The 25083-nt window shown below is 39.3% G+C and overlaps 1 protein-coding gene across 2 annotated transcripts; it reads right to left on the bottom strand.

The window, feature by feature from the left end:
• Positions 1-8144: 8144 nt before the first annotated feature.
• On the bottom strand, positions 8145-21254 carry PIGT (phosphatidylinositol glycan anchor biosynthesis class T). 2 transcript variants are annotated; one of them, XM_026665040.2, is made up of 12 exons: positions 21031-21254; positions 19370-19547; positions 18177-18304; positions 17341-17441; positions 17005-17091; positions 15847-15934; positions 15667-15764; positions 14264-14429; positions 13458-13658; positions 11487-11652; positions 11278-11361; positions 8145-9624 (listed from the first exon to the last, which is right to left on the bottom strand). In XM_026665040.2, exons 1-12 carry the CDS (start codon positions 21212-21214, stop codon positions 9372-9374), a joined length of 1734 nt encoding a protein of 577 aa, XP_026520825.1. In that variant the 5' UTR covers positions 21215-21254; the 3' UTR covers positions 8145-9371. The 2 variants fall into 2 exon arrangements, with proteins under 2 accessions (XP_026520825.1, XP_026520826.1); XM_026665041.2 differs by having other exon boundaries at positions 19370-19461; positions 21031-21235.
• Between the last annotated feature and the right edge of the window lie 3829 nt (positions 21255-25083).

Raw genomic sequence — 25083 nt, 5'->3', positions numbered from 1 at the left:
AGGCCTAGCATTTTACAGGATGTTATAGTTTCTTCAAAAACCTGTGATTTTAAATTCTGGCATAATAGCAATAGCACTTAGACTTATATGCCACTTTACAGCCCTCTCTAAACGGTTTACAGAGTCAGCCAATTGCCCGCAACAATTTGGGTCCTCATTTTACCCACCTTGGAAGGAAGGAAGGCTGAGTCAACCTTGAGCCTGGTGAGATTCGATCTGCCAAATTGTAGGCAGCTGGCAGTCAGCAGAAGGAGCCTGCAGTACTGCATTCTAACCACTGTGCCATCAAGGCTATATAATGTTGTGTGAACACGTTAAACTGTGAATATATACACTGAGTTCTGTTGAGGTAATCTTGATTTAAAGTGTTATATAAATCTAACCATCATTGTTTATAACTCATGGTTTATTATTGTCAAACTAGCAAATTATGGTTTATTCATATTATCGTTAAGCATGATGTAGGAACCAAGCTGTAATATGACTTGGCTGTTTGCTCTATTGTGAAGTTTAGAATGATGCATGAATCCAGCTACAGTATGAATGGCTTTGCTCATTACTGTAGCTGTTGAAAAGGCATTTTCATAACAAAACAGAGAGCTATACTGTGAGGGTTTTTTCACAGCTAATTGGGCAAGGCACAGTAAGTTAGATCACACATGTTAAACCAAAATAAACAAACAACATTATGATCTATCATTATATAGGAATCAGAAATCTAAATGTGTCCTTACTGATGTTGGAATCGAGTATCTGAGAGGTGGAAGCAGATACTTATGGGAATTGGAAGCCTATTACTCATTTATAAATTTTTCCAAAGTGAGAAGCAACTTGGATTTGACACAATTTTTACTATTTTATGTAGAATCATCAAAACACTAGGTATTTCTGGTGTATTATAAAACCTGTATGTTGAATAAAAATTGCATACTGATCACCACTTAAGTATGAGCCAGCTCAAGTGATTCATCCAGTTCAGGGGTGTCAAACTCGATTTCATTAAGGGCCGCATCAGGCTTTTGTTTGACCTTGGGGGACTGGAGTGGGCGTGGCCAGTTCAACATCACTCGTGTTGGGGCACCTGTGGTGGCCGGAGCACTCTGCCAGCAAAAACAGGCTTCTGAGCTCCGTTTTCAGCTGTGACAGCCTCCTGCAACTTTCTGCCAGCGAAAATGGAGCTCGGGAGGGCCCTCCTGAGCTCCATTTTTGCTGGCAGAGGCACTGCGGGCTGGTCCTTTGCTGTTTCTAGGGTGGCCCCTCGAGCCAGATCTAAGCACCCTGTGGGCTGGATCCAGCCCTTGGAACTTGAATTTGACACCCCTGAACTAGTTCAACTCCTAGTGATTTCGCAAATTTCTTGCTACCAACATGGTAGTATAGTACTTCGCCACTGTCTTCTGGGAACTTTTTTCAAAATTCCAATCTCAGTTATAGTCTAGAATTTCCTATAAAGTACTATTCATCTCTAACTCTGTTGAGATATTTTTAGATTACCCAAGGTTCACTAAGTGTTGTCATTAATTAGACATATTGTACTACTGATCATCTGATATTTCCTTGTATCTTGCATTGAAGTCAACAGGAAAGATTTAATAGGAGCATTCAAGTAATCAAATTTGCATTAACTTCAAAGTACAAGAACAATGAAAACAATAACTTTGTAGTTCATGCTTGATCACTTTCCTCTCCACATTCTTAGCATATATCATCCATTACAAACTTAATTCCTATTTCGTTGCCACTTTGAGACATTTACATGCCAACATCGTGAGATCATCTGGGAATGGCATGAAATAGATCATGACTAGTTCTCCTTTATATTTGGCCACAGCCTACAAAGTTTTCATGAACATTGAGCAAGAGAGTCTACATTTTACATTTATTTGTGCTAAATATCTGGGGACAAGAAACTATATAAAGCTTTTATCCAACATTTTCCAGCAGTCTACCAGAAGAACCTGAGCTATCAAGAATATCTGAAAAAGTTAAAACCAAAAGAATCTTGTTCAATAATCTGAATTCTCAGACATGCAAGCCATATGAGTGGAAGCTATACAGTTTCATTGCATGAGAAATAACATATAACATAAATATATGGAAATAATAGAAATAAAATACTAAATAAAATACTAGATTCATCTTAAATCTTCCAATTGTGAAAAGTATAAAAGGAAAAGCAGGCACTTTCCCCTTTTGGCAAAGAAACTTGTTATTCAATAAAATCAAATCTTCAAATGCAGAAATACTATGAATCAGGATTTTCATCTTAAGCCAGATTTCAGTGCCTTTTTATTAGATCAATATCAGTAAAATTAAATATTTCCATTTTTACAGGAGCTAAAAATAAAATAATGCAGCAGTGTTTTATTTTTGCTGCAAATGAATGAAAATTAGTTAAATCTCTTACCCTAGTGCATGCAATTTCATTGAGAGAAATCTTTTCCTTTTTTTGTAGCTTTGGTGTTCAGTGTAGCTAGATAGTCTTTCTTCCCTTAAAGAAAATGAAACAGTTTGTTGTTGAGGGCCTTAGCAATAGGTTGAAATTTATCTGTGTATCAGAAACAATAAACTGCAAACTATCCTGGTCACAAAAGCAATACAGGTGAAATATATTCACCTCAAACAATTACTTCATGATAAAAGACCAAGTATAACTAAAACTTTCCCCCTGTGATTTATTAGCATTTTTTTGGTATCTTGAAATCAGTGCTGTCTACTGGAGATTATCTGGATTAGTCCTACAGTTTCTTGGCAATACTTTTTCAAGTTTGCTTACTGCCTTCCTTTTTCTTAGCAAGAGAGAAAGTGACTGGCCCCAGCTGCTTTCATGCATAAAGTGGGATTAGAACTCATTTGTCTCCTGTTTTATAGCCAGATGCCTTAATCGCTGTCAAATGTGGAGTAATGTTTAAAAAAAGTACATTCATGTAAATATTCTTTTTATGAAACATAGTTAATCAGAGGATTGAAAAAGAGCTGGAAGAATATATGGAGTTGAAACAGATAATTATCAAAATTCCCCGGAACTATACAATTTGGAACAGAAAACCTCTTCTTAAATTCAAAAAGGTAAACAGTAAAATTCACATAAAAGCAGGAGAGGGCCTTCAATTATAATAAAATAATCAGAATCTCTTATTTGTTTATTCACATCTGGACTACAATTTTTAGTGCACAATCCCAACAGTTAATCTGTGGAATCAAACTATCTTGATAGTCTCATAACATTTTCCTTTATCTCTCTATAATGTACTGGACACAAATCTGATTTACAAATGTATTTCTTCCTTGCACTTCAATGTAGTTGTCTACCTACTGCATCAACTAGTTTCAAAAATTAAAGGAGACACGTCAGATATGAAAACAGAATAATCATAAATATACCAGAAGGAATAATTTGCCTCTTGATTTTTCTAAAACATTAAGTTTCCACACACAGAGAACTAAAGTAATCCAAAATATACACCTGTCAAAAGCTGCATTAGCTGTATAATTTCCATAGTTTTCCAGCAAGGGAAAAAACGCTCTGTTCCAAGCTCTTTAGCGCTATGTTGTAACAGGAAAGAGGCTTGCAAACTAATGTTTATTCAGTTCTCAACCGTCCATATATATATCTGTATGAACATGTTGGTGTTCTAGATCTCTTATTGAACTATTAAAACTGATTACTAAATCCCTATGCTGAAATACTTTATGATAGAGACTCCCATTTTAGAAAAAGCATGGGCGATTTTACTAGTCTACCACTTGTACAAACCAATTTAACTATCATCCTACTGCCTATTCTTAATGCCCAAAGCAAGAGAGTATGATGGAAGACTTGGAGTAAGAAGTAAGCCTACCACGAACAGTGATAATTAGAGTTACAATGACCTCTGTAAAAGGAGTTGATATTGAAGAAGTGTGAGAGGTCAAGGCACGAGACCCCTTTAATTCACCATTCGGTGTCAACAGCAGCCTTTCATATATGCCTCTATGGAGCCCCTCCCAAAAGGCTCTTGTCAAACCCTGGGTCTCTCATGCTGCGACTTGTGTAACAGCCCTTCGTGGATCCATTTCCCACAACCCTTTCTGTCCCTTCGGAGCAACCAGTGCAGCCAGCTAAGCTAGTTGTTCCAGTTGTCCATTTTTCGAAAGATTTATAACTTCTGGCTACCCTCTTTTTTCCCCCTCCCCCTCTGCCTGAGCTGCTTTTAGAGGACTAGGGCTGAACCGAAAAGCAGCCAATAACCATCCTCTTGTTGCAGGGTTTTCCAGAAGCAAATGTCGGGATCTGGGCAGGCAGGGAAGGGGGGGGGGGGCGGTTCTGCCGATCCGTTTTACGTTTGCAGAGCCGAACTTCCCAGGTCGATCCTCCCTGGGAACGGATCTGTTGGGAGGGTGGGGTGGAGAGCCGATCGTTCGGTCCAGCCGATCAGCCGCCACGGACACCGCAGTCCAGGGACGATCGCCTCGGCTCGTATGGCATAGCGTACCCGCCCAAACTCCGTCCCCCACGCCGCCAAAGCTCTGCTTATGGGTACCCGGCACACCCTTCCCCTCACCCAGGGCGACGACATATGTTTTCAGGGTTGCCGTCGAGGGACAGGAGCGAATCCGCCGGGCTTATACCTTCCCGGCGACAGTTGCCCTCAGCACCTTCGGCAGCTCCCAACCGCGCCCCCGGCAGCTGTATTACCTTCCCTCCACGCCATAGCGCCCCGTCGTCGCCCCTCGCCACGCTAATTCGCTCGCAGGTCTCTCGCTTCACGCAGGGCCTTCAACTGTCGTTTGGATCGTCCAACCCGGCGCCTGTTTTTTTTTTTTTTAAATAGCGCTCGCGATTCTACTTCTCCTGGAAGCCTGGAGGATAACCCGCGGCTGTCCGCGCGAGCCTTTCATTCCACTTTTTCTCTCCCGCTACAGAAACCGCCGAGCTGTTCCCAAGAATCAAGCGTTGTTCCGACAGGCATTGCTGTAGACAACCCCACCGTCCTCGATCTGACGAGGAGGGAAGGTCCTTTTCGTTAGGCTGGAAGCTGAAGATGCATTATAAATACTGTGCAGTCTGCATGGAAGAGAACGAGGAGGGAAGCTGGATGGAAAGTACGGAGTGGAATACGACAGACAACGGATTTCGAAGGCGGCGGCGGCGGCGGCGGCGGCGTAGTAGTAATAGTAGTATGTGTGGCTTGCACTGCTGTGATGACAAAAGAAGCTGGTTTCCTGCTCTTACCTCGTTTAATGCTGTCGACCGCAATACGGTAACGGGGGTCGTTTTTCTGGAAAGGTGAGAGGCCCCATGCTGTCTGGGGCTTCGGCCACAACAGGAGGTGGAAACGCAGCAAGCCAGAATCTAGGTTGGAGAGGAGACCACTTTGGAACACTTCACTCGCTATGAATTACTTGCAAGGCAGAAAGATAGCAGATCGGGGCTGAAAAGGCTCTGCTCTTTATTATGGTCTTCGCAAAAAATGTTTTTTTTTATCTTACAGAAGTTTTTGTTTTGACCTTTTCAGAGATACTGAAAAATGTCTTTGTCACATTTAATTGGGGACCTGAAATTGATGCAGGAGTCTATGAACTTAGTTGCCTCGTTCGTTTGGTTTGTTATTGGGATTGGGGGGGGGGGAGGTAAATTCTTTTTATTGGAATGGAGTTTGAGACCCTTTTTGTTTTGTACACGGAATGGCTTTTAACTAGGCTGAGATAGCTTATGTTTTTGTATTTACACACACGTTCATTTGAGAAGTACGTTTTATCCTGCCTTCAGACACACAGAGACCCCTCTTCCTCTCGCGACAGAAATGGGAGAGTGCTTAGTAGTACTTTAAGCTTGAGAATCTGGTGAAAGCATTTGAGGAAGAAGGGAACTGCCAAAAAGAAAGTTTGTGATCTCAATTGTGGCATATTGAAATTCAGCGAATTTATGTAGCTCTAAATGAGGCCCTTGTATGATTTGCTGATCAATTTTGAGACTCAGCATGGTGATTTACAAATTGTATAGCTTGCTCATTGAGACTCAGCATGGTGATTTACAAATTGTACAGCTTGCTCATTACTTAGGTTCAATTTTTGTGCAGTTATACCTCTTTCATAAGACTTTTTTTTAAAAAAATTGTATGTTTTAAATACTAGGGGAGGAATATCTGGATTTATTTCATTGCATGAAATAGCTAAACAAATGCCATTTTCAAATATTAATTGAATAGAAAGACAAAGACGTATTTAAACAAAGTGGCCAGAAACTAGAGCATACAAAACATTTGCTAGACCAATACTCGAATACAGCTCATCAGTCTGGAACCCACATTACGTATCTGATATTAACACAGTGGAGAAAATCCAGAAATATTTCACAAGAGTTCTCCACTCCTCTACTCGTTGCAGAATACCTTATGCCACCAGACTTGAAATTGTAGACCTAGACAACCTAGAACTACGCTGCCTTCGGTCCAAACTAAGTATAGTATATAAAATCTTACATTGCAATGTCCTACCTGTCAATGAATACTTCAGCTTCAACCATAACAATACAAGAGCAAACAATAGATACAAACTCAAGGTTAATCGCACCAAACTTGATTGCAGGAAATACGACTTCAGCAACACAGTGGTCAATGTCTGGAATACTCTACCTGACTCTGTGGTTTCTTCTCCAAACCCCAAAAACTTTAACCTTAGACTGTCTACTATTGACCTCACCCCTTTCCTAAGGTCTGTAGGGGGCGTGCATAAGCGCATCAACGTGCCTACCGTTCTTATATGTATCCATGTATTCATAACTATGTTTTTACTTATACCTATTACCTTGTAAGCAATTGACCAACCAAATAAAATAAATATAGTGTGTATTATAAAGTTCAAAAATGTTAATCTTTCTCAATATTCTGATGCAGATACCACCTTCTGGTGGTATATAATAGCAATATCACTTAGACTTATTCCCCACTTTATAGTGCTTTACAGCACTCTCTATGTCAAGTCTTCAAACTTGGCAAGTTTAAGACTTGTGGACTTCAACTCCCAGAATTCCTAAGCTGACATGACTGGAGGAGAAATTCTGGGAGTTGAAGTCCACAAGTCTTAAAGCTGTCAAGTTTGAAGACCCCTGATCTAAGTGGTTTACAGAGTCAGCATATTACCCCAACAATCTGAGTCCTCATTTTACCGACCTTGGAAGGCTGTCAACCTTGAGTTAGTCTTATTCATATAGTTATCTTAATAGATTTCAAATGTTTTTGACTCTTAATTACCACCTAATTGTTAGAGAAGTAGTGAAAAAGACAATATGCCTCCTTGCATAGAGTGAGCCAGTCATAAAGTCAATAACCTGAACCCCAATGTGGTAGCAGTAGGATCAGCAAATAGAATAAGTTAATGTTCCAGTGAATTACCTTTGTAACAAGGTAATAGCAACTTTTTATATGGTGTTAAATATGTAAATTCATGTGGTTAGATTATAGAACATAGAAAGTAGATCCATTGTTGATAATAGTAATGAACTTTCTTTGAAACTCATTAAGAGCAGGCCATGGCTAGTAATTTGCCTTTCAGGTATAGATTGTTTTGGAAATAAAAAAATCTGAATGCAAATCGAAATGTGGTTTTGAACAGATTTAATTTTTTTTCTGGACCAAAGGTCACATTTGGATTTTACAATATTTATTTGTAGATTCAATTCAGATGGCTATCCAACTAGAATTGGAGCTCTAGGCAGCTAATATCTGATCAAAACAGCAAACAGTATCAAACAAAGCAGCCTAAAAGCACATTGCCTCTGAGGTCACTCGTGTATCTTGCCTAATCATCCCTTAAAGACTTACTATCCTTGTCCAGCACCCCAGTGGAAGTGCTTCACAAAAGACTGGCAAGATGTAGGCCATCTGGATCACAGGTGTATACTATTCCACAGGGAAGGCATCATGCCAGAGATGATGTGTCTCTTGATCCTATCAAATGATGTTGCTTAATTGAAAGGACCTGGAGCATGTCCATTGTGTGTTGGATCATGTGAGAAAGTCTCCCATATCTGGGAGGCCTTAGAACCCATAGCACTCAGATTTAGCGTGAGCTTCTTTCTCTCTACAGACCCCCTCAGCTTCTGGACATTAATAATGAACAATATTTAACTCAGAGTTCAATAAAGATGAGACCGTGCACTGTTTTGGGTGTTGCATCTTTAATCAGAATCATTTTAGCTATTCACAAACTATCACCACTGTACATACTTGTAGCTTTCTTGACAATACTGCAAGTGCTTTCCACTGCCTTTTTCCTGAATGCTTTTTCAACTTCTGTCTAATTTACAGACTAGGTATTCCCTGGCTTTCTCTTATCCAAGTACTATCCAAATCTTATTCTCCTTAGCTTTACAACATCAACCAAAATAACAGTATCCTTCAGATTGGATTAGTGAACATGGGATAAAAACTGATAAGTTTTCTAAATGAAAACTTTTCATTTTCTAATGAAAACTTATTGACCAATTTCTTTATCTTGCATGATTTTGATGGGTTCACTCAGGTGAAATTTTTGCTTGGCTATCAGGCAGTATGGTACATGGAAGACTGATTAATATGATCTTTATGAAGACCTTAATACCACTTGTCAATTATATATTGAAACCTTTTTAAACTATTTGTGTTTGCATACAAACAGCATTCATTTCCCAATTTAGATTATCATCTTAATCTAAATCCTGTGGGTATCATTAGCCAGCACCATGGTTTTTTCTGTTTTAGAGTATTCTTTGTCCAGGTAGCTCATGCTCTAAGTCACAAACTGTTATGGAGATTTCTAGAAGCTGCATTCTCCAGTGACAATTGCATCAGTGTGCTTCAAATTGTTTTTTCCTCTAAAATAGCAATTTGCCAAACTTAAATAGTTATGCAGAATGCCCTCAAGCACAAATCTATATATTTAATATTTTATGTTTCTTCTCTCTTACATCCACCATCACAGTGTTGATGCATTGCTCTCAAAAAATTCTGCCTTCAGTTAAGTTGCACATCGCAATTAAAAGGTGCAAGCTCAGTATGTATATAGGACAATTGAAGTAAATTAGCTAATGAGATAAAGAGTGGTTCTACTTTACCAAAACCAGGGAGATAAAAATTCAAGAGCAATTCTGTCTTATTTGAAGTTGCCTTTTCAGATAATGTAAACATCTTCAAAAGAGTAAGCTTATCCCCTGGGCATTTTTATTTACAGTCCTGAGATCAGCAATGAAGGAAGCTATCCAACAACCATGAAAAATAATCCGTAACAAGAAAATAAATAAAGTCTTGCAAAAGGTACCCTGCTTCAACCATCTACCTTCTCACAAGTTGGCCTTCATTTCTTGGCTGGAGAGTTCCTAAAGCTTTCAGAAGTACATGCACCAGCTGTCCTCAGAGAAGAGGTACACCTCTTATTTTACGAATTATGTTTGCTAGTCGCTTGGCTAGGCCTCCCTTCTTAGGTTCTTCCACATGGAATGTTCTGGTCAGAAGATTGTAAAAGGAGCCATAACACACAGCTACCACAGTGCAAGTCAGGCAGATCACATTATATGGCATGCTAAAATCTGGTGTTGGCAGATTCACCAGTAGGGGTTCAGTGTAGAGACGTACAAAGTAGCTGGAGCCATCAAAGGAAGGAAATCTGGGAAATAAAAAAAAAATCAGCAGTTTAAAATCAGAGGTGAAGATAAAGATATTTTTGAGTCAAGCCCTACTTCCAATGACGAGTGCAATTTTCTTTGCAGATTATAGAGCTGATAAACCACTGCCTTCCTCCAAAATGCATTTCAATTTTGTTACCCTAGAATCCAGTAATCCTGGAATTCACAGGTGGTCCTCCAGCCATGTTCAACCCAGTAAGATCCCATAGCTTCTGAGATCTGCTATGGTGAGGTAGACAGCACCATTGGCTGAGGAAGATTAAAGATATATAACTTATCTGTCAAAAGACCTTAGTTTTTTTTAGCTGTGTCCAGTGCTTTAGCATGCACAAACTACTATGAATATTTAGGATGAGGCTTCATTCAGGAATTGGACATTTACTTCATATGATATTAGCATTCAAATAGGATTGATATGAATACAACTAAGATCACATATGAATACAACATATTTTGAGCATCATATTCCACATAAGATAATGACTCCTGCAAGTATGATCTTCCTTCAGCAGCAAATACTCAAGTGACAGATCACATGCACTATTGTATCAGGCGGCTTCCAAATTCAAGTGCTGGTGATCCCAGTTAGAATACCAGGCAATGAGGAAAAGATAATCAGTGTTTAAGAAACTGCAAACTATTGCTGTCAGCCTTATCCAATCCAAAATGCTCCATAAAGATAATTTTTGACTTACAATGACGATTGGAACTGGAATTTCCATTGCTAAGCAATGCAGTTGTAAAGCATGGCTGCAATGCTTACAAATGACAATCTTTGCAGTCATAGTTACCGTCTTTGGAAGTCAATAGAATCATAGGATTGGACGGGACCTTGGAGGTCTTCTAGTCCAAACCCCAGATCCTGATTTCTTCCTGGACAAATGGTTATCCAATCTTTTCTTGAAAACCTTCAGCAATGGATCACCCACAATTTCAGGAGGTAAGCTGTTCCACTGATCATTTTTTTCCACTATCGGAAAATTTCTCCTTAATTCAAGGTTGGATCTTCCTCTGATAAAACTTCCATCCATTGCTTCTCCTATCCTTAGGTGCTATGTATGGAGAATAAATTGACCCCCTTCTTCCCAAGGAAACCCCTTCAAATATTTGAAGATGGCTAAGCCTTCCCCCACTAAGCCTTCTCTTTGTTAGGCTAGACATACCTAGTTCCCTTAGCCGTTCACCATATGGTTTAGCCTCCACATGATCTTTGTTGCTTTTCTCTTACCATCCTTGTTGCTCTTCCCTGCACTCTTTCTAGGACCTCAGCATCTCTTGTGTCATGGTGACAAGAAATGGGCACAGTATTCCAAGTGTGGCCTTACCTAGTGCAGTATAGAGTGGTACTATTCACTTCTTGTGATTGTAATCACAAGGTTGCAAGGTTTTGTTGTTATAGCCAATCTCAATAAAAGTAGTTTTAGCTTCCCTGGTCTAGTCTACAAAATGGAGCTGGCAAGAATATGCAAGAAATATCTTGGGGAGAATGGAACAGATAATGACTCAATGGCCAAACAATGAAAGCTGGTATAAGCAGCTTCCCATGTTCAATAGCACTACACAAAGCAGCAATATCAACTCTATGCATTTCCCATTTTCCACCCTCCTTCATTTGCCAAGGTTTAGGGACTCACAGTGAAGCAAAAAGTGGTTTTACAGCTTCATCTTCCTCTTTTATGGCAATGGTGCTTGGTACTAGGGCACTTAAGACAGATGGGCTAAAATCCAGAGGGAAAAAAAAAAGAAAATTAAGGTTATAAGCCCCTTCAGGAAGACAAGCAGACAAGGATTCAAAGGGATGGGAGCACAGACAACTCTTTGGCTGAGGACTGTCCCCGCTTACCTCACATAAAAGCCATGGTTGGGGTCAGGTGTGTATTCGGTCCACTTGAGCAAAGCTCTCTCAAACTGGATGTTGATCTTGGTGACTGAGTTTGCTGGCAACTGAATCAACATTTCCAGGAGATGGGGACGCTTTCGGTCCTGTGCTGGCTGATAATGTATATAACCTAATAACAAAGAAATATAATTAGCATTTCAGATAAACAAAATCCTTCCACGAGGTTCATATAAATATACTGAAGAATGTTCTTGCTAAGGCCCAGATGATCTCCACAGCACCTCTCTGCAGAGCAGATCACACTGCTCCACTTTAACCCTTTGGAATGCAATCAGAATCTTTGGGATTCTGATTAAACATCTTAATTCATTTGTGGGGGGAAAACAAAAAAACAAATCTAGCATAGGACTGGCTGGCTAAAAAGCCAAACAGAATACAATGGGGTTTATTTCCAAAGTAGCAGGCAATTTATTATTTTTAATTCTGCAGGCAATTTATTATTTTTAATTCTTTAAAAAATGATATGTTAATAGTCCTAAGAAAATGTATAAAGATACTGATGAAATCAATACAAGTCAAACCCAAAGCAATCACGTTCTATAGAAAATTACTGTAGTTGCCAAAATGGGTATCTTCTACTGTGTTACTAGCCATGAATTATTTCATCCATGTATTATTTTTAGATTTTTAAAAATTCCATTAACCATGGTATAGTATCCTTCTGGGTCATTGGGAGTTGTGGGCACAGCATTACAACAATTTCCAAGCCCACCTCAATCAGTGGTTCCAGTCAGTAGACACGAGGTTGCAACTCTCAAGCTCTTATGAATGCCAACGTGGACTGCATCAGAACTTGCTGCTCTCCCCCATTGTTTATTATCTACATGAAACTGCTTGGGGGATGCCATTCAGCAATTTGGAGCAAGGCATTACCAAAAGGCTAATGTCACTCAGTTATATATTGCCACTTTATGCTGCATTGCAGATGCTGCCAAAATTCTGAATCAATGCCTGAATGCTATGATCTGAATCAAATGAAAATAATTTGGATTAAATCTAACAAGATGAAGTTGTTTGTCATCAAAATATCAGTGCAATGCAGGAACATTGATCCTGCGAATACTGCTGAGTGAAGGAGGTGGTTTATCAGCTGGGAGCTTCTTGTTTAAACAGCGAAAGTTGTGATCAGGAAAGGCCTTCAGCTCATGCATCACTTTCAATCTTACCAGGACAGTTACTGTATCTGGTACAAGCTATATCTGGAACAAAATGTGCCAGCCAGACTCTTAATAAAATAACCCTGTCAGAACACCAATATTTGACTATTAGGGCAATTAAATTGGACACTTATATGGTTCTTTAATTATATACTGAGGTATTTAATAATTGTACATTGCATTTTGTCTTTTTCTGTATGTAACAATGTTGTACATCATCTCTTCACTGAGGTATGCCATAAATATTTTAATAAATAACTTTGCCTCTAATCTTGCTATGGGGCTTCCTGCCTGTTCAGCAGTTTTGATACAATTGGAATAAATAAATTTACACATCCTAATTCCTTGTTCTGGGCTTATAAATCAGAAATTTATGGCTAAATGCAAATAAACATGTAATGGAATAGTTACACGCACAGATTGCTAAACTGGGGCTTAGAAAGTAAAACCCAAATATTGGCTCTGCATATTACTCTCTTTGCTTCACTGATAAGTGTGGATTTCAAGTCCAGAGCTCACAATCAGCTGTATAAACTAAGATTTCCAACATTCTGAAAATTGTAACAATCAGCCCTAAAGGTGGATGGTAATCTTGGGCAATCCTCTAGATCTAAGTACCATGGATACAAATTGGTTGTGGAGCAAAAGATAAACGGAGCAACAATTCTGCATTTCCACTGTTCTCTTCCAAAGGATTTCTCTTTCTAGAAAGAAAAGGATTAGAAGAAGAATGTATTAGAGAGAATTTCGATCTTACTTGGTTTATTTTCCTTTCCTTTAGTAAGAATGGTCAAGGTATGAATGTAGAGCCGTAGGTACCAGGGCACAGTCTCTAACAGAAGCACAGGGAAAGCTCGATACGGATGTGTGTTATACACAAGAGTGCTGATTTCTCCTGTTTGGAGACCATAACCACTCACATAGCGCTGAGCATGGAGCACCGGTACTGCCAGGCCCACTGAAGAAAACAAATGAGATGAATTAGAAACTCAACTTTAGCATCTGGATCAAATGAAATACACCTAAAGCAATACCTCAAAATAAAAACTCAATTTCCTTACTTACATAGGATTTCCCCATTGTTTGCCAATTGGGAGCAAGGACTATTGTTTCCTACTTTATATAAGATGTGACCAAATCACTGCTTGATGATTTAGACACTTTTGTAAGAGAGGACAATAAACACTTCTCTGAATTTCTAGAGTTTTTGTACTGTCTCTTTAAAGACATTTCTCCTGGATGGTTGGGAATACTACTGGATTTTGTACTGCTGTCCTATTTCAAAATAAATAATATTTTGAAATACACATGGATGAAATTCAGCTCTAAAGTATTAGGTCATGGGAGTGTGTGAGGACTAATTAAGTATTAGTCCTAGTTAGCAGATTTAACTGGCACAGTGCAATGGTATCCTTTATACCAGGGGTGTCCAACCTTGGCAACTTTAAGACTTGTGGACTTCAACTCCCAGAATTCCACAAGTCTTAAAGTTGCCAAGGTTGGACACCCCTGCTTTATACCATTAAAATAGCATGGGGAAGCAGGAAATCACTGATCACTCACAATTATCCTGAGGCCGTTTCCATTTCAACAGCACATTGAGGTTGCGAGATGTGTTGAAGAGTGTTGGATTGAGAAGGTCATAGACTGCATAAGTTCTCCTGTCTCCCTGGACTGATGCTTCATAGACAGATAAAGGAGTTGGGGAAACATCCAGGAGCTCTTGCGCCTGAGAATATAAGCACACTCATTTGCTTTGTGCCAACATATGACATCCTCATACCACAGCTAGCGAAAACATGCTCAACATCTCCTTCCTTATGTAAAATTCTAGAGCAACTTATGTTTATAAAGGCAACTAGACACAAGTTGTTGAGGCAGTCTCTCTGTGCATTCAGAATCACAACTGCCCAAGTTCCCCAGTTCATTGGAAATTCTTCCATTGAAACACTCTTCTAAGCAGCACATGGAAACATGACAACTGAAAAGCAAGCACAGCAAATCACAGGTACTCTTTCTATACACTGAATGGGTATGTCTATGAGAATAATAATTCTTCAATAGAGCATGTAATAACTATTTTAAAAGTCAATTAAAACATTAGAATGTTTAATGGAACCTGTAATTATAAATCTTTACATATAAACTACAGAAGCAAGATCACCTAGTTAAAAAAAAAACACAATTTAGATACAGTAAAGTAGCAAAACCAAAACCAAGATACCTAGACCAAGTAAGGGACCTCCTACACACTACCAAAACTATAAAAAGCAATCTATAAAAACTAAAAATGACAGTATTTTTTTTACATGACACTGCCTTACTAACAATCAGATTTTACTATTGAAGGTATCAAGCATTTCAACTGCAAAAAGCCAAATTCCTTGAGCACACCTGATACCCACTCAGTCCATTTACATGGGAAGCTTCCATCAGGATTTTTTCACCCAACTAGAGCTCAGTCTAAAGCCCATTTCAGGAGATGATTACACTATGGAAATATAAAGCTGGGAATCTTGTGCTAAAGAGGGCAACCTGTTGTGCCTCCGCTCCAGCCATTATTTTGATGCAGATACTGCAGATCATATTACCAAAATTTGGTTAGATGTATTTTCAAATTACATTAAGCAATCCACACCCTCCAGATTAAAGCATCTATTTTACCTAAAGCAACGGCCTTAAAACTTGGCAAGTTTAAGACTTGTGGACTTCAACTCCCAGAATTCCCGAGCTAACATGACAGGAGGAGGAATTCTGGGAGTTGAAGTCCACAAGCTTAAAGTTGATAAGTTTAAAGACACCTGACCTAAAGGAACCACTCAAAAGTCTAGAAAGCCTCAACAAAACAAGTCTTTTTCTCCCTCCCAATTCCTGTTTTTTCTAGTCTTATATAAATTAAAAAAAAACGGTGCTCAGCATATTAACATTACATCTATATTCAAACATGGTTGACAAAAAAAAAGTACCTTGGTTTTGCTGGATATATCAACATAAACCTTGCTTTGAGATGCCAGAGGACAGGCTTCAGTGAGAGTACGAGAGAAAATTTTTAAGAGCGACCAATCTGAAGAGAAAAATGACACAAGATCAACTAAGAGATGAATCCAGGCCAGCAGTACCAACACAGAGACAGTAGCCTGAGTTACCTTTCTTTCCTTGGGCACTGGCAAAACTATCAAAGACAACAGTGAGGATTTGCCTGAGTTCCCAAGATAAGCTCAGACAAGATTTGTCCTGAAAGAAAAAGGCAAAGGGAGACAAAAACACCCACATTTTAAAAAGTCGATGTGTTAAAAAGTATAGTAATCTCAACATTCTTCCCAAAATTTCTAGAGTAATCTGCCCTGAGAATTATAATTACGCCAGCAAAACAAATTTTACACACGGGAAATCCTAAGACGTATAAATAAGATTTCCTACCCAACATAAAGATATACATGGATAACTTCCTTATTTTGTTCTTAAGAGCCCCAATATAACTGCGTGGATTTTTTTGCTCAACTTGCTCATTGCCATTTTTAATTTTTCAGAACCAGTCTTTTATTCAGCCTGGATTTAAATGTGGGCACATATCACTCGGTGGTATCTTTGCCTGTTAGAAAACAGTCATCATTGTGGTAGCCAACACTTTACTCCTGATATTTGTGTGGTCTAATAAACTCTTATTAGCACACCACCAAAACAAATATAAAAATAAGAAAACCCAACTTAATAGCTGAGGCAAAGCTTTGGATCACTGAGTCAGTCAATGTATGGCATTGATATTGTTACTTAGTCAGGTAATGAAATGTTTGCAAGCAAACACCAAAGCTCAGAGAATTCCAAAGATTCCTCAGTCAATAAAGCTGATAATGGAAGATTCAGGTCAGATTAAAGCAAATTCTAGCTCATAGTAAATCCCATAATATAACCGAAGGATGCAAATACAGCAATGACCACCAACTTGGAGATTTAAAAAGGAATTGCCATATAATTGACATTAGGCTTATCAGTCATTTCTGCTTATGAAGGTTATATTTTACCTCTGGTGTTAGAGGTAACTGCCACTAAATACCAACTGCTGTGGATCACAATTGAAGCAGGGTTGTGATTTTCAAAGATATTAGATTGATCATAGTGGTAATAGAATGCCGAAATAATTAAACATGGACTGATCTACCCATTTCTTTACATTCAATTTTTAAGAGGATCATCTTTCACTTAATTAGGGAACCAAGACTATAATAGGTTCAGTATTATCAGTCTTGGGCATTCTGTCCTCGACTCTTTCAGATGACAGATGAACCAAACATCCAAAAACCCACCCTGCAGATGGGACGGATATGCACTGCCTGGGAGTGGTAACTGCTGTGGAACAGTCGCTCAGCCTTCAGCAGAACAGCCAGGCCAGCCTGGAAAATAAAAAGAAGCCTTTTTTTTCTGCAGAATCCAAAATAAGTTTAGGAACTATGCAACTAGTGTATGTACATATAATGCTATGGTACAAGTCCAAGTTACACATACCCATCAAAAAAGAGACAAAACCCCTGAAGCGATGTTGCAGATATCCAAGTAATGTTTACAAGAGTGAAAGAATTCCAGGGGTCAAAGGACATGCTGCTGCTTTAAGGCTCAACTACTGCAGCTAACACACGTCTCACCTTTGAGCTGCAAGGCAACAGCTTCTTCCAGGGTGTGAGATTTTCAGTGCATACAACTTCACGGGGCAAGACAGCATATCGTAGGAAACGATGATCTGTTACTGAATGAGGGAGTCAAAGATTAGAATCTTCCTCAACCTGGATTTTGCTAGGGATTATGGGAATTAAAAGTCCAGCACACTCAGAAGCCCCAAGCAGGGAAAACCTGGGTAAGAAGGTTTATGGACATATGCATATCCCCCTTTTATTATATATTATCCTATATATAGTAGCATATAATAAATGGGTTATGATGCTGATTAACTGGATTTCTTGTACTTCTTGTATGCCTCAGATCAATCCTGGGGAATTAAGATGTAGAGAGAGAAAAAGAGAAACTACTGTTGAACAAGCAACATATGTTTTGTAAAATGTTTGAAGAAAAATGGAATTGCCTCAACTACGGTAACTCAATTGAGAACTCTTCCTGGGGAGGCTGAATAGTGCTTTCAATGAGGTTTGAAAAAACTGTTAAAACCCTTTTTGTTATTTTTGGCTTTTTAACCATTATTAGTTCCATTCATTTTTGCTGCATGTCATTTTAAAGAATATCAATGTTCTATATTGTCAATTGCCATAATCATAGGACCTTTAATGATTTTTCCCCAATTATCCAAGTACCCATATTTTTAAATAGCACTTTTTGTTAAACTATTGTTATGTTATTCTTAAATTTTAACTGTCTTTGGTGAACACCTATAGAATTTGTTTTATAAGACCCTTTACATAGATAAGGGATGAATAAATAAATAATAAATGTAATAATAAATAGGATGAATAAATACATATAAACTCACCATTCACCAGCCCCAGGGGTTTGAAGGATGCCGTTGGTATGATTGTGTTGGTGGAATCAATGAAGTTCAAAGAGGCACAGAATATTCCTGAGAGGATGTTACTAAGATCATTCCAAGCTTTGTCAACACTAAGAAAGGAAAACATAGAGTAAGCCTTATGTTTGTGAAGGAGTTATCTGAAATTTAAAATATGTATTTGCTAAAACATTTAAAGAATAAGAATTTCTTTTTTCCTCCTCTCTCACAGCATCTGCAAAAACGAGAGCTGTTCCTGGGACTGCAGTCACATGAAGCCTTTTATAGGGTTGTCATGCCCTCAGCAGCCAATTATAATATCTGATTATTTTTTCTCACCCATATGCACAAGTGGATTGGAGATACCATTAGTGGAAAAAAGTAGAAAAGATATCAGCACATGATACCACTGCTAAATTATCAACCATCATATATAAACCTGAAAAACCCTTCCATGATGGATTCATCCAAGTTACAACAGTATAAGCCAAAAAAAACCCAAATTCAGATTATGGTTTAATATATGTGCAGTTCATGTCTACATATGATGTGGGCATGAATAATGGATGATCAGCTCAAGCCTTTCCCAGCTCTCTGAAATGTATTACATTATATTTCCCACCATCCAGTCTCTGTACTGTATGGTCAGACTGACAGAAGCCAATCAGGCACATCTATAAACTGTGAAACAACTGCCATAGCCCTTCTGGAGGCTCCCATTGACTTAAGACCTATGGAAATCACAACTTCTGTACCAGCATTTAAATAAGTAAACAAATACAAGTAACCAAGCAAAAAGGGAAGGCTGACATCACTTTTACATATTTGCCCTTGTCATAGCCTATGTAGGGTAAGTAGTTAAGGCAGGGCTGTCAAACTTGCAGCCCACTCACTGGCTGGATGCATCATGTGCTGGCCACACCCGTGCCTGGTATAGCAAAGAGGGAAAAGTCGCAATACTTAACAATGTTGTGACAATGCAAGTTTGACAACCCTGGGCTAAAGGATCCATGAAACCCAGGTTCAGTAACTCACTAGATTTACTGAAACTTTCTTTTAGCCCAGCCTACTTCACAGGCTTTCTATTGAGAAAAAAAGAATCAGTTGGAGGCATCCTAGCCAGGATGTAAGTAAATCAAATAAATACATAAACTAATGGAGACTGTGAACCGACTTACTCTGAGACAGTGTCCTGGAACCAGACCCAAAGTTCTGCGCCTGCAGGAGCTTGCAAGTAGGGCTGTCCCCAGCTCCGTGTCCGCCAGAAGCCCTGAGTGAGGGAGAGGTGTAACTCGCGCACTGAATATTTGGAAATAAGCTGGCCCAGAGCCTTAGGGAACAGCCGATAATGGGAGACTGGGAGAAAATGGAGACGGAATGGGAAAGCAAAGTGAGAATAGCATCCCTTCTCTCCCACTCCTATCTGCCCCACCTTTTATCTGCCCCTCCCCAAATGTCTATGGAGATTCTCAGCATCCAAGGTTGTCCCAAAGGTGTTGTTTTTTTTCAAAAGGCAATTGGACTCTCTTTGTTTTTCCTTGAAGACGTCTCTCTTCTCATCCAAAACCCGAAGAAGCTTATTGGATGAGAAGCAAAAACGTCTTCAAGGATAAACAAAGAAAGTTCAGTTGCCTTTTGAAAAAAAAAAAACACATCTTAGCGGCATTTATCCTCCAGTTAGAGATCTCCAAACTTGGCAACTTTAAGACTTGTAGACTTCAGCTATAGTTGGCTGGAGAATTCTGGGACTTGAAGTCCGTAAGTCTTAAAGTTGCCAAGTTTGGGGACCCCTGAGTTAAAGCAATGGCTGCTTATTATTCAGACTATTAAATAGATAGTCTAGCCCCTTCTGTCACCCTGCATCCCCCAGAGTGTTGCAACCACACAACTCCAGAAACTATCTCCCAAACCTAAAGGAGTGGGAAAGGTGCCCAATTGGAGAAGTTTTGGTTTTTTTAGGTAGAATCCACCAGTTAACAACAAGAAGTCAGCCTACTGCAGGGAAATGGGAAGCTCTCTGCTATTTTGAAACATTACAATAATTACCAGGATCAATAAATTACCAGGATCAATAAAGCACATTAAAATCCATCTGCTCCTCCGTGGGGGATTTTCGAGAGTGGAGCCTCACAATCAGGAGGCTTGTGAGTTTGATCCTAAGTAGAGGCTAATAATAGTTGGAATAGACTCTCCTGCTCGAGCAGGGGGTTGGACTAGATGACCTCCAAGGTCCCTTCCAACTCTGTTATTCTATGTTTGGAAGAGCACGGAGGCTTTTCTTAAAACCCCTTTCGAAAGAAGCCAAGAGGCAAGCTGCCCCCGGTTCCTACATAATTCCCTCAACACTATCCAACTATTTACAAAGTCTGCACTACTATTACTATTAATCTTCTCATCACTCCTTATCACCCATCCCCTCCCAACTTGTGACTGTATAACTGTAACCTCGTTGCTTATATCCTTACGATTTATATTGACTGTTTCCTAGTATAATTTGATTGCTCATTGTACCCTATGACTATTATTAAGTGTGGTGCCTGATGATTCTTGACTCTTGATGAATGTATCTTTTCTTTTATGTACACTGAGAGGATTTGCACCAAGACAAATTCCTTGTGTGTCCCATCACACTTGGCCAATAAAGAATTCTACTCTACTCTACTCCTATTCTACAAGCGAGGGTTCCCAAGGGCAGGAAAACTACATATCGGGTGCCAGAATGCACAGACCTACCCAGGTGCGCGCAGGCACCTGCCCTGTCGTCCCCCCACCCCACCCCACTCCTTCCCGGACGGGCTCTGCCACCACCCGGGCTCCCCGCGGCAGGTCCTTCTCTTACCGCCACCACGCTGCAGGTCCGAGTCCCAGCGGGTGCGGAATTGGAACGTGGCGGCCACATCGCCGGAAGGTAGCGGACTGAGCACCAACTCTTCCCGCAGGGAGTCCCGAGGGGGCTCGGCGGCGCTCTCCGCCGACCCCGAGGCCCAAAGCAGGAGGCCCAGCAGCGAGACGGCCACCTCCATTCTCGCCGCGCCAAGGAAGACGAAGCTCCGCCTCTGCCCACCTCTAGCTGGTCAACGGACAGCCGGCGAGCCTCGGCAACTCCGCCCCTCCCTTCTCCCTGAAGCCAATAGGAACTCTTCTTGCGATAACATAGAGACAAGATGATAGAGCGATGTGTCTCCTATGTTTTTTTTCTTATATTCCGAGTCCGCAGAGGAGAGGATAACTCTCAAAATGCTCTAAATCCTTGTTTCTTCCCACTTTTAAAAATTATGGAGGATCCCAAAAGAACTTTTATCAACATTTATCAACATTTACTATATTAAAAAATCAAAAGGATGCACTCGTAGAAAATTTGTCGAATTATTGAAGAATTTAAATCCATTGGATATTAAGATGTAAAATATTTTTCATAAAACCCTGTTTTTAACAAAAATAACTTAAGAGTGACATTCTTTTACATTTTTGGAAATATCTTCAATATATGGCAAATAATTTTGATTTTGCAAACTGTTACGAGGATCTTGGGGAAAACTTTGCTGTAAATCATCAGTTTTCAAGTGTGTCTGCAGGTTTTCAAGATCCATTCAGGGGGTCAGGGAAGTGAAATAAAAAATATTTTAAAAAGTTGTTTTAATTTCTGATCAGTAAATATTGACAGCTATAACCCACATTCAAGTAATCCTCACTTAATGACCATTCATTATAATCAAATAGTGATTATTTGAACTTCTGACGGTACTGAAAAATAGTGATTTATGACCAATCCTCTCACAACTATTTCAGTATCCCCACTGTGATCACATTTCAGGCACTTGGCAACTGTCACACATTTTACTATCATTGCAGCATCTTGCAGTAATATCATTGCCATTTGCAACTGTCCCAGCGGCTTTGAGCAAGCAGACTTAATGGGGAAGCTGGCAAGAGGTCAGGCAACGTGTTCCCATGATTTTTTTTATTTTAAAATTTCCTGATGAGTTGCTTAATTACATCAATGGAACTAGCAGAGCTGCAGTCACTAAGTGTGGCAGTCGCCTGATATTTTACTTAATGATGACTTTGCTTAGGGATGGAGTTGCCAGTCCCAATTAGGGTAAATGAAATCTGTTAAGCCTGGATTCCCCAACGGGTGTAAAGAAAAATCAACACTCCTACAAGAACGCAGCCTGGATTCCCCAACGGGTGTTAAGGAAAACAAACTAAACAGAACGTGCAGCGAAGTCAGATAGGAAGACAGGTAAATGTGTGAGATAAGTTTTCTAGTTAACACGCAGTAAAAATACAGATACGCTTGTGCTATCAAAAATATTGTTTATTCCATTTAAGAATTATAGCATAGTCAAATATAACGGTCCATTAGTCATATATCAATTTCAGTCAAGTCTTGTCGGGGATACTCTATTTGCAAAGTCCATGTTGAATAGCCAATGTCAGTACACTTACAATAAATCAGTCCAAACTTTATCTTCTCTCCGTTGAGAAAAATCAACACTCCTACAAGAACGCAGTCATCAATCCATCCAGTAATTAGGGATCTTCAAGCCAGAGAGAGCGAGCTGCATTTGCCTCGCTTCTTATATAGTGCTTTTACAACCACACCCTTAATTACATTCCTGCAGTTAAAGTTACACACACTTTAACTAACAAACCATGATACCTTATTTATTATTTTTACCCAAAACAGTTAGGGTAAACAATGTTATCCCTAACAAAATCGATTTCTGGTCCTCAAATTTCTAAGAATGCCAAAGGGTCCTGATGCTAAAATGTTGGAGAACTGCTGCTCCAAATTTCACTCATAGCATGTAGCAGTGCCTAGTCAGTCTTGCATATTGCAATATAAGTTATCTTCATGTTTATCATGAAACATCTAAGCAGGGAAGAACCTGCTTAATATTTGGGATGGGAGAACTCCTTTTGTGCCGGACTAAGAATTTGGAAAAATAGTTAAACCACTTCCATTTTGCAGCTGCGCAAATTATATGGGCTGGTCAGTAAAGCCACCACGAGTTGAGATGAAAAAATCCAGGAAGAGTTTGAATATTGTGATATCATTCTATATAAGCAAAAGCACTGGCATATACAGAAAGATAGTTAAACACAATAGCAAAAAACACATGTTTTATCTTGATTTTTAAAATATAGTAATAGATTTTAAACATTTCTATGGTTAAATACCCCTCTAAGCACAGACAAATGTAGCAATTTATAATCACAAACTCCTGTGTAGCGTGGGCATATGAAAATGTAGTTCTTTAAACATTACCACTTGAGAGAATAGGATCCGGAAAACAATATCCATGCAGCTATCTAGCATTGGCTCTGTTGAAGAAATATGATTACAAAGAGCTTTTTATGGATCCTCTTTGTATTGCACAATTATTGTTTGGGGACGGAGGGAGCAAACTGAAAGCACTTCTTTATTCAGGTGCTTCAATGCTAACAAGAATTAATGAATAGGAAGTTGGGCTTGGATAGGAATTAATGGATAGGAATTTGGGCTTGGCCAGATTGCTTTCAGAGATCTAGATGGATGGAAAGGTAACACTTGCCTTGACTTGCCGAGCAGTTTAAATGTAGGCATGCAGAATTGTGAAAATGGGTGGAGGCAAGAGTGGGGGGCTAAATCTAAGAAGGTACATCTGCAATTTAGTAAGTTGCAGGCTTAGGAAATCAAAGAAAACATGGAATGTTATTCGCTGGGCAAAAATAGAAGAAATGAATCCAGAAGAACTCAAAAGATGCTAAGCTGATTGACGTGCATTAGGACCAGTTGGCTATTGCAAAAGGACATGAAAACATACCAGTAAAACAGAACAATTTCTCTGGCTGAAGAATTAAAATAATCTAGGAAGAAAATTGAAAAGATCAGAGCACATCCTATCAAGCAATCAACACTCAGTTAAGCAGGAATTAACACTAGACAATCCGATCATTGAACCAATCAGTGAGGTCTCGATTTGTGAAGTTAATGAATTCCATGGAATAGAAGGGTCCTATTACTCGAATCTGTGCTATTTGAAGTGATATTTCTAAAAAAAATATGGTACAGTCATTGGTCATTGCTGAACAGAAAAAAGGCAATGAAATTTTTTAAACAAAATTGTATATGCATATGAATGAATTATTACAGAAAAAGCTAAAAAAAATATATTTAAACTTAAGGTTAACAAAGTCATGAAATTAAATCTATAATTTGTAAATCTTCCTTTTCCCGATTTTTCTCTCTAGTTCTACTAAAGAGTTCATAGACATTAAACTACAGCTGTATTACAGTTTGCAGAAGTTAAAGTTATATTAAAGACAGCCTCTCGACAAGTATTTCAGATTTTAAGATAGTGAGGAAATATTTTTCCAGCAGAGGGCAATCACTATCTTTTGAGACTACAGCTCATTGTTTTGCAGAGGTCCATCCTGCAAAGGTAGCTGTGCTCTTTTTAATCTTTTTAGGCTCCAATAGAGCTTCCACATCTGTTGCCATCTAGTGGTCCCTTGGGTCTTTGTAGACTTTGTTTGACTCACCTGGATGGCATATTGTGCTACACTAGGGGTGTCAAACTCTATTTCATTGAGGGCTGTATCGGGGTTGTGTTTGACCTTGGGGGGGCGTGGCCAGGGGGCATGGCCAGCTTGATGTCACTCACATCGTAGGCACTATGGTGGTTTGAGCACTCTGCCAGTGAAAATGGAGCTTGGATCTGGCCCGTAGGCCTTGAGTTTGACACTTCTGTGCTATACCGTAAGGTGGCTTGTTTAATTGTGTTTTAGCAAGTCATATGAACATTGTAGTTTGCCCACATTGGGTTATGGTAGGAGGGTGACATGTTTTGTGCTTCAGAGCCACATTCCTTATAACAGTGATTTTGTCTTACAAGGGCTTCGGGAG

The sequence above is a fragment of the Notechis scutatus genome, chromosome 3 (assembly GCF_049901735.1).
Source record: "Notechis scutatus isolate UNSWTSFEM ecotype Mainland chromosome 3, rNotScu1.2, whole genome shotgun sequence".
Taxonomy (NCBI): domain Eukaryota; kingdom Metazoa; phylum Chordata; class Lepidosauria; order Squamata; family Elapidae; genus Notechis; species Notechis scutatus.
This window is presented reverse-complemented; position numbering and strand designations above follow the sequence as displayed.

What these genes read in the sequence shown, in the direction of transcription:
- PIGT (XM_026665040.2), bottom strand. Translation starts at nt 21,214, where the DNA reads ATGGAGGTGGCCGTCTCGCTGCTGGGCCTCCTGCTTTGGGCCTCGGGG. An exon ending in GGACCTGCAGCGTGGTGGCG is followed by an intron (nt 19,548 to 21,030) that starts GTAAGAGAAGGA and finishes ATTTTCTCCCAG; the next exon opens with TCTCCCATTATCGGCTGTTC. An exon ending in AAACCACTTTTTGCTTCACT is followed by an intron (nt 9,625 to 11,277) that starts GTGAGTCCCTAA and finishes TTTATTTCCCAG; the next exon opens with ATTTCCTTCCTTTGATGGCT.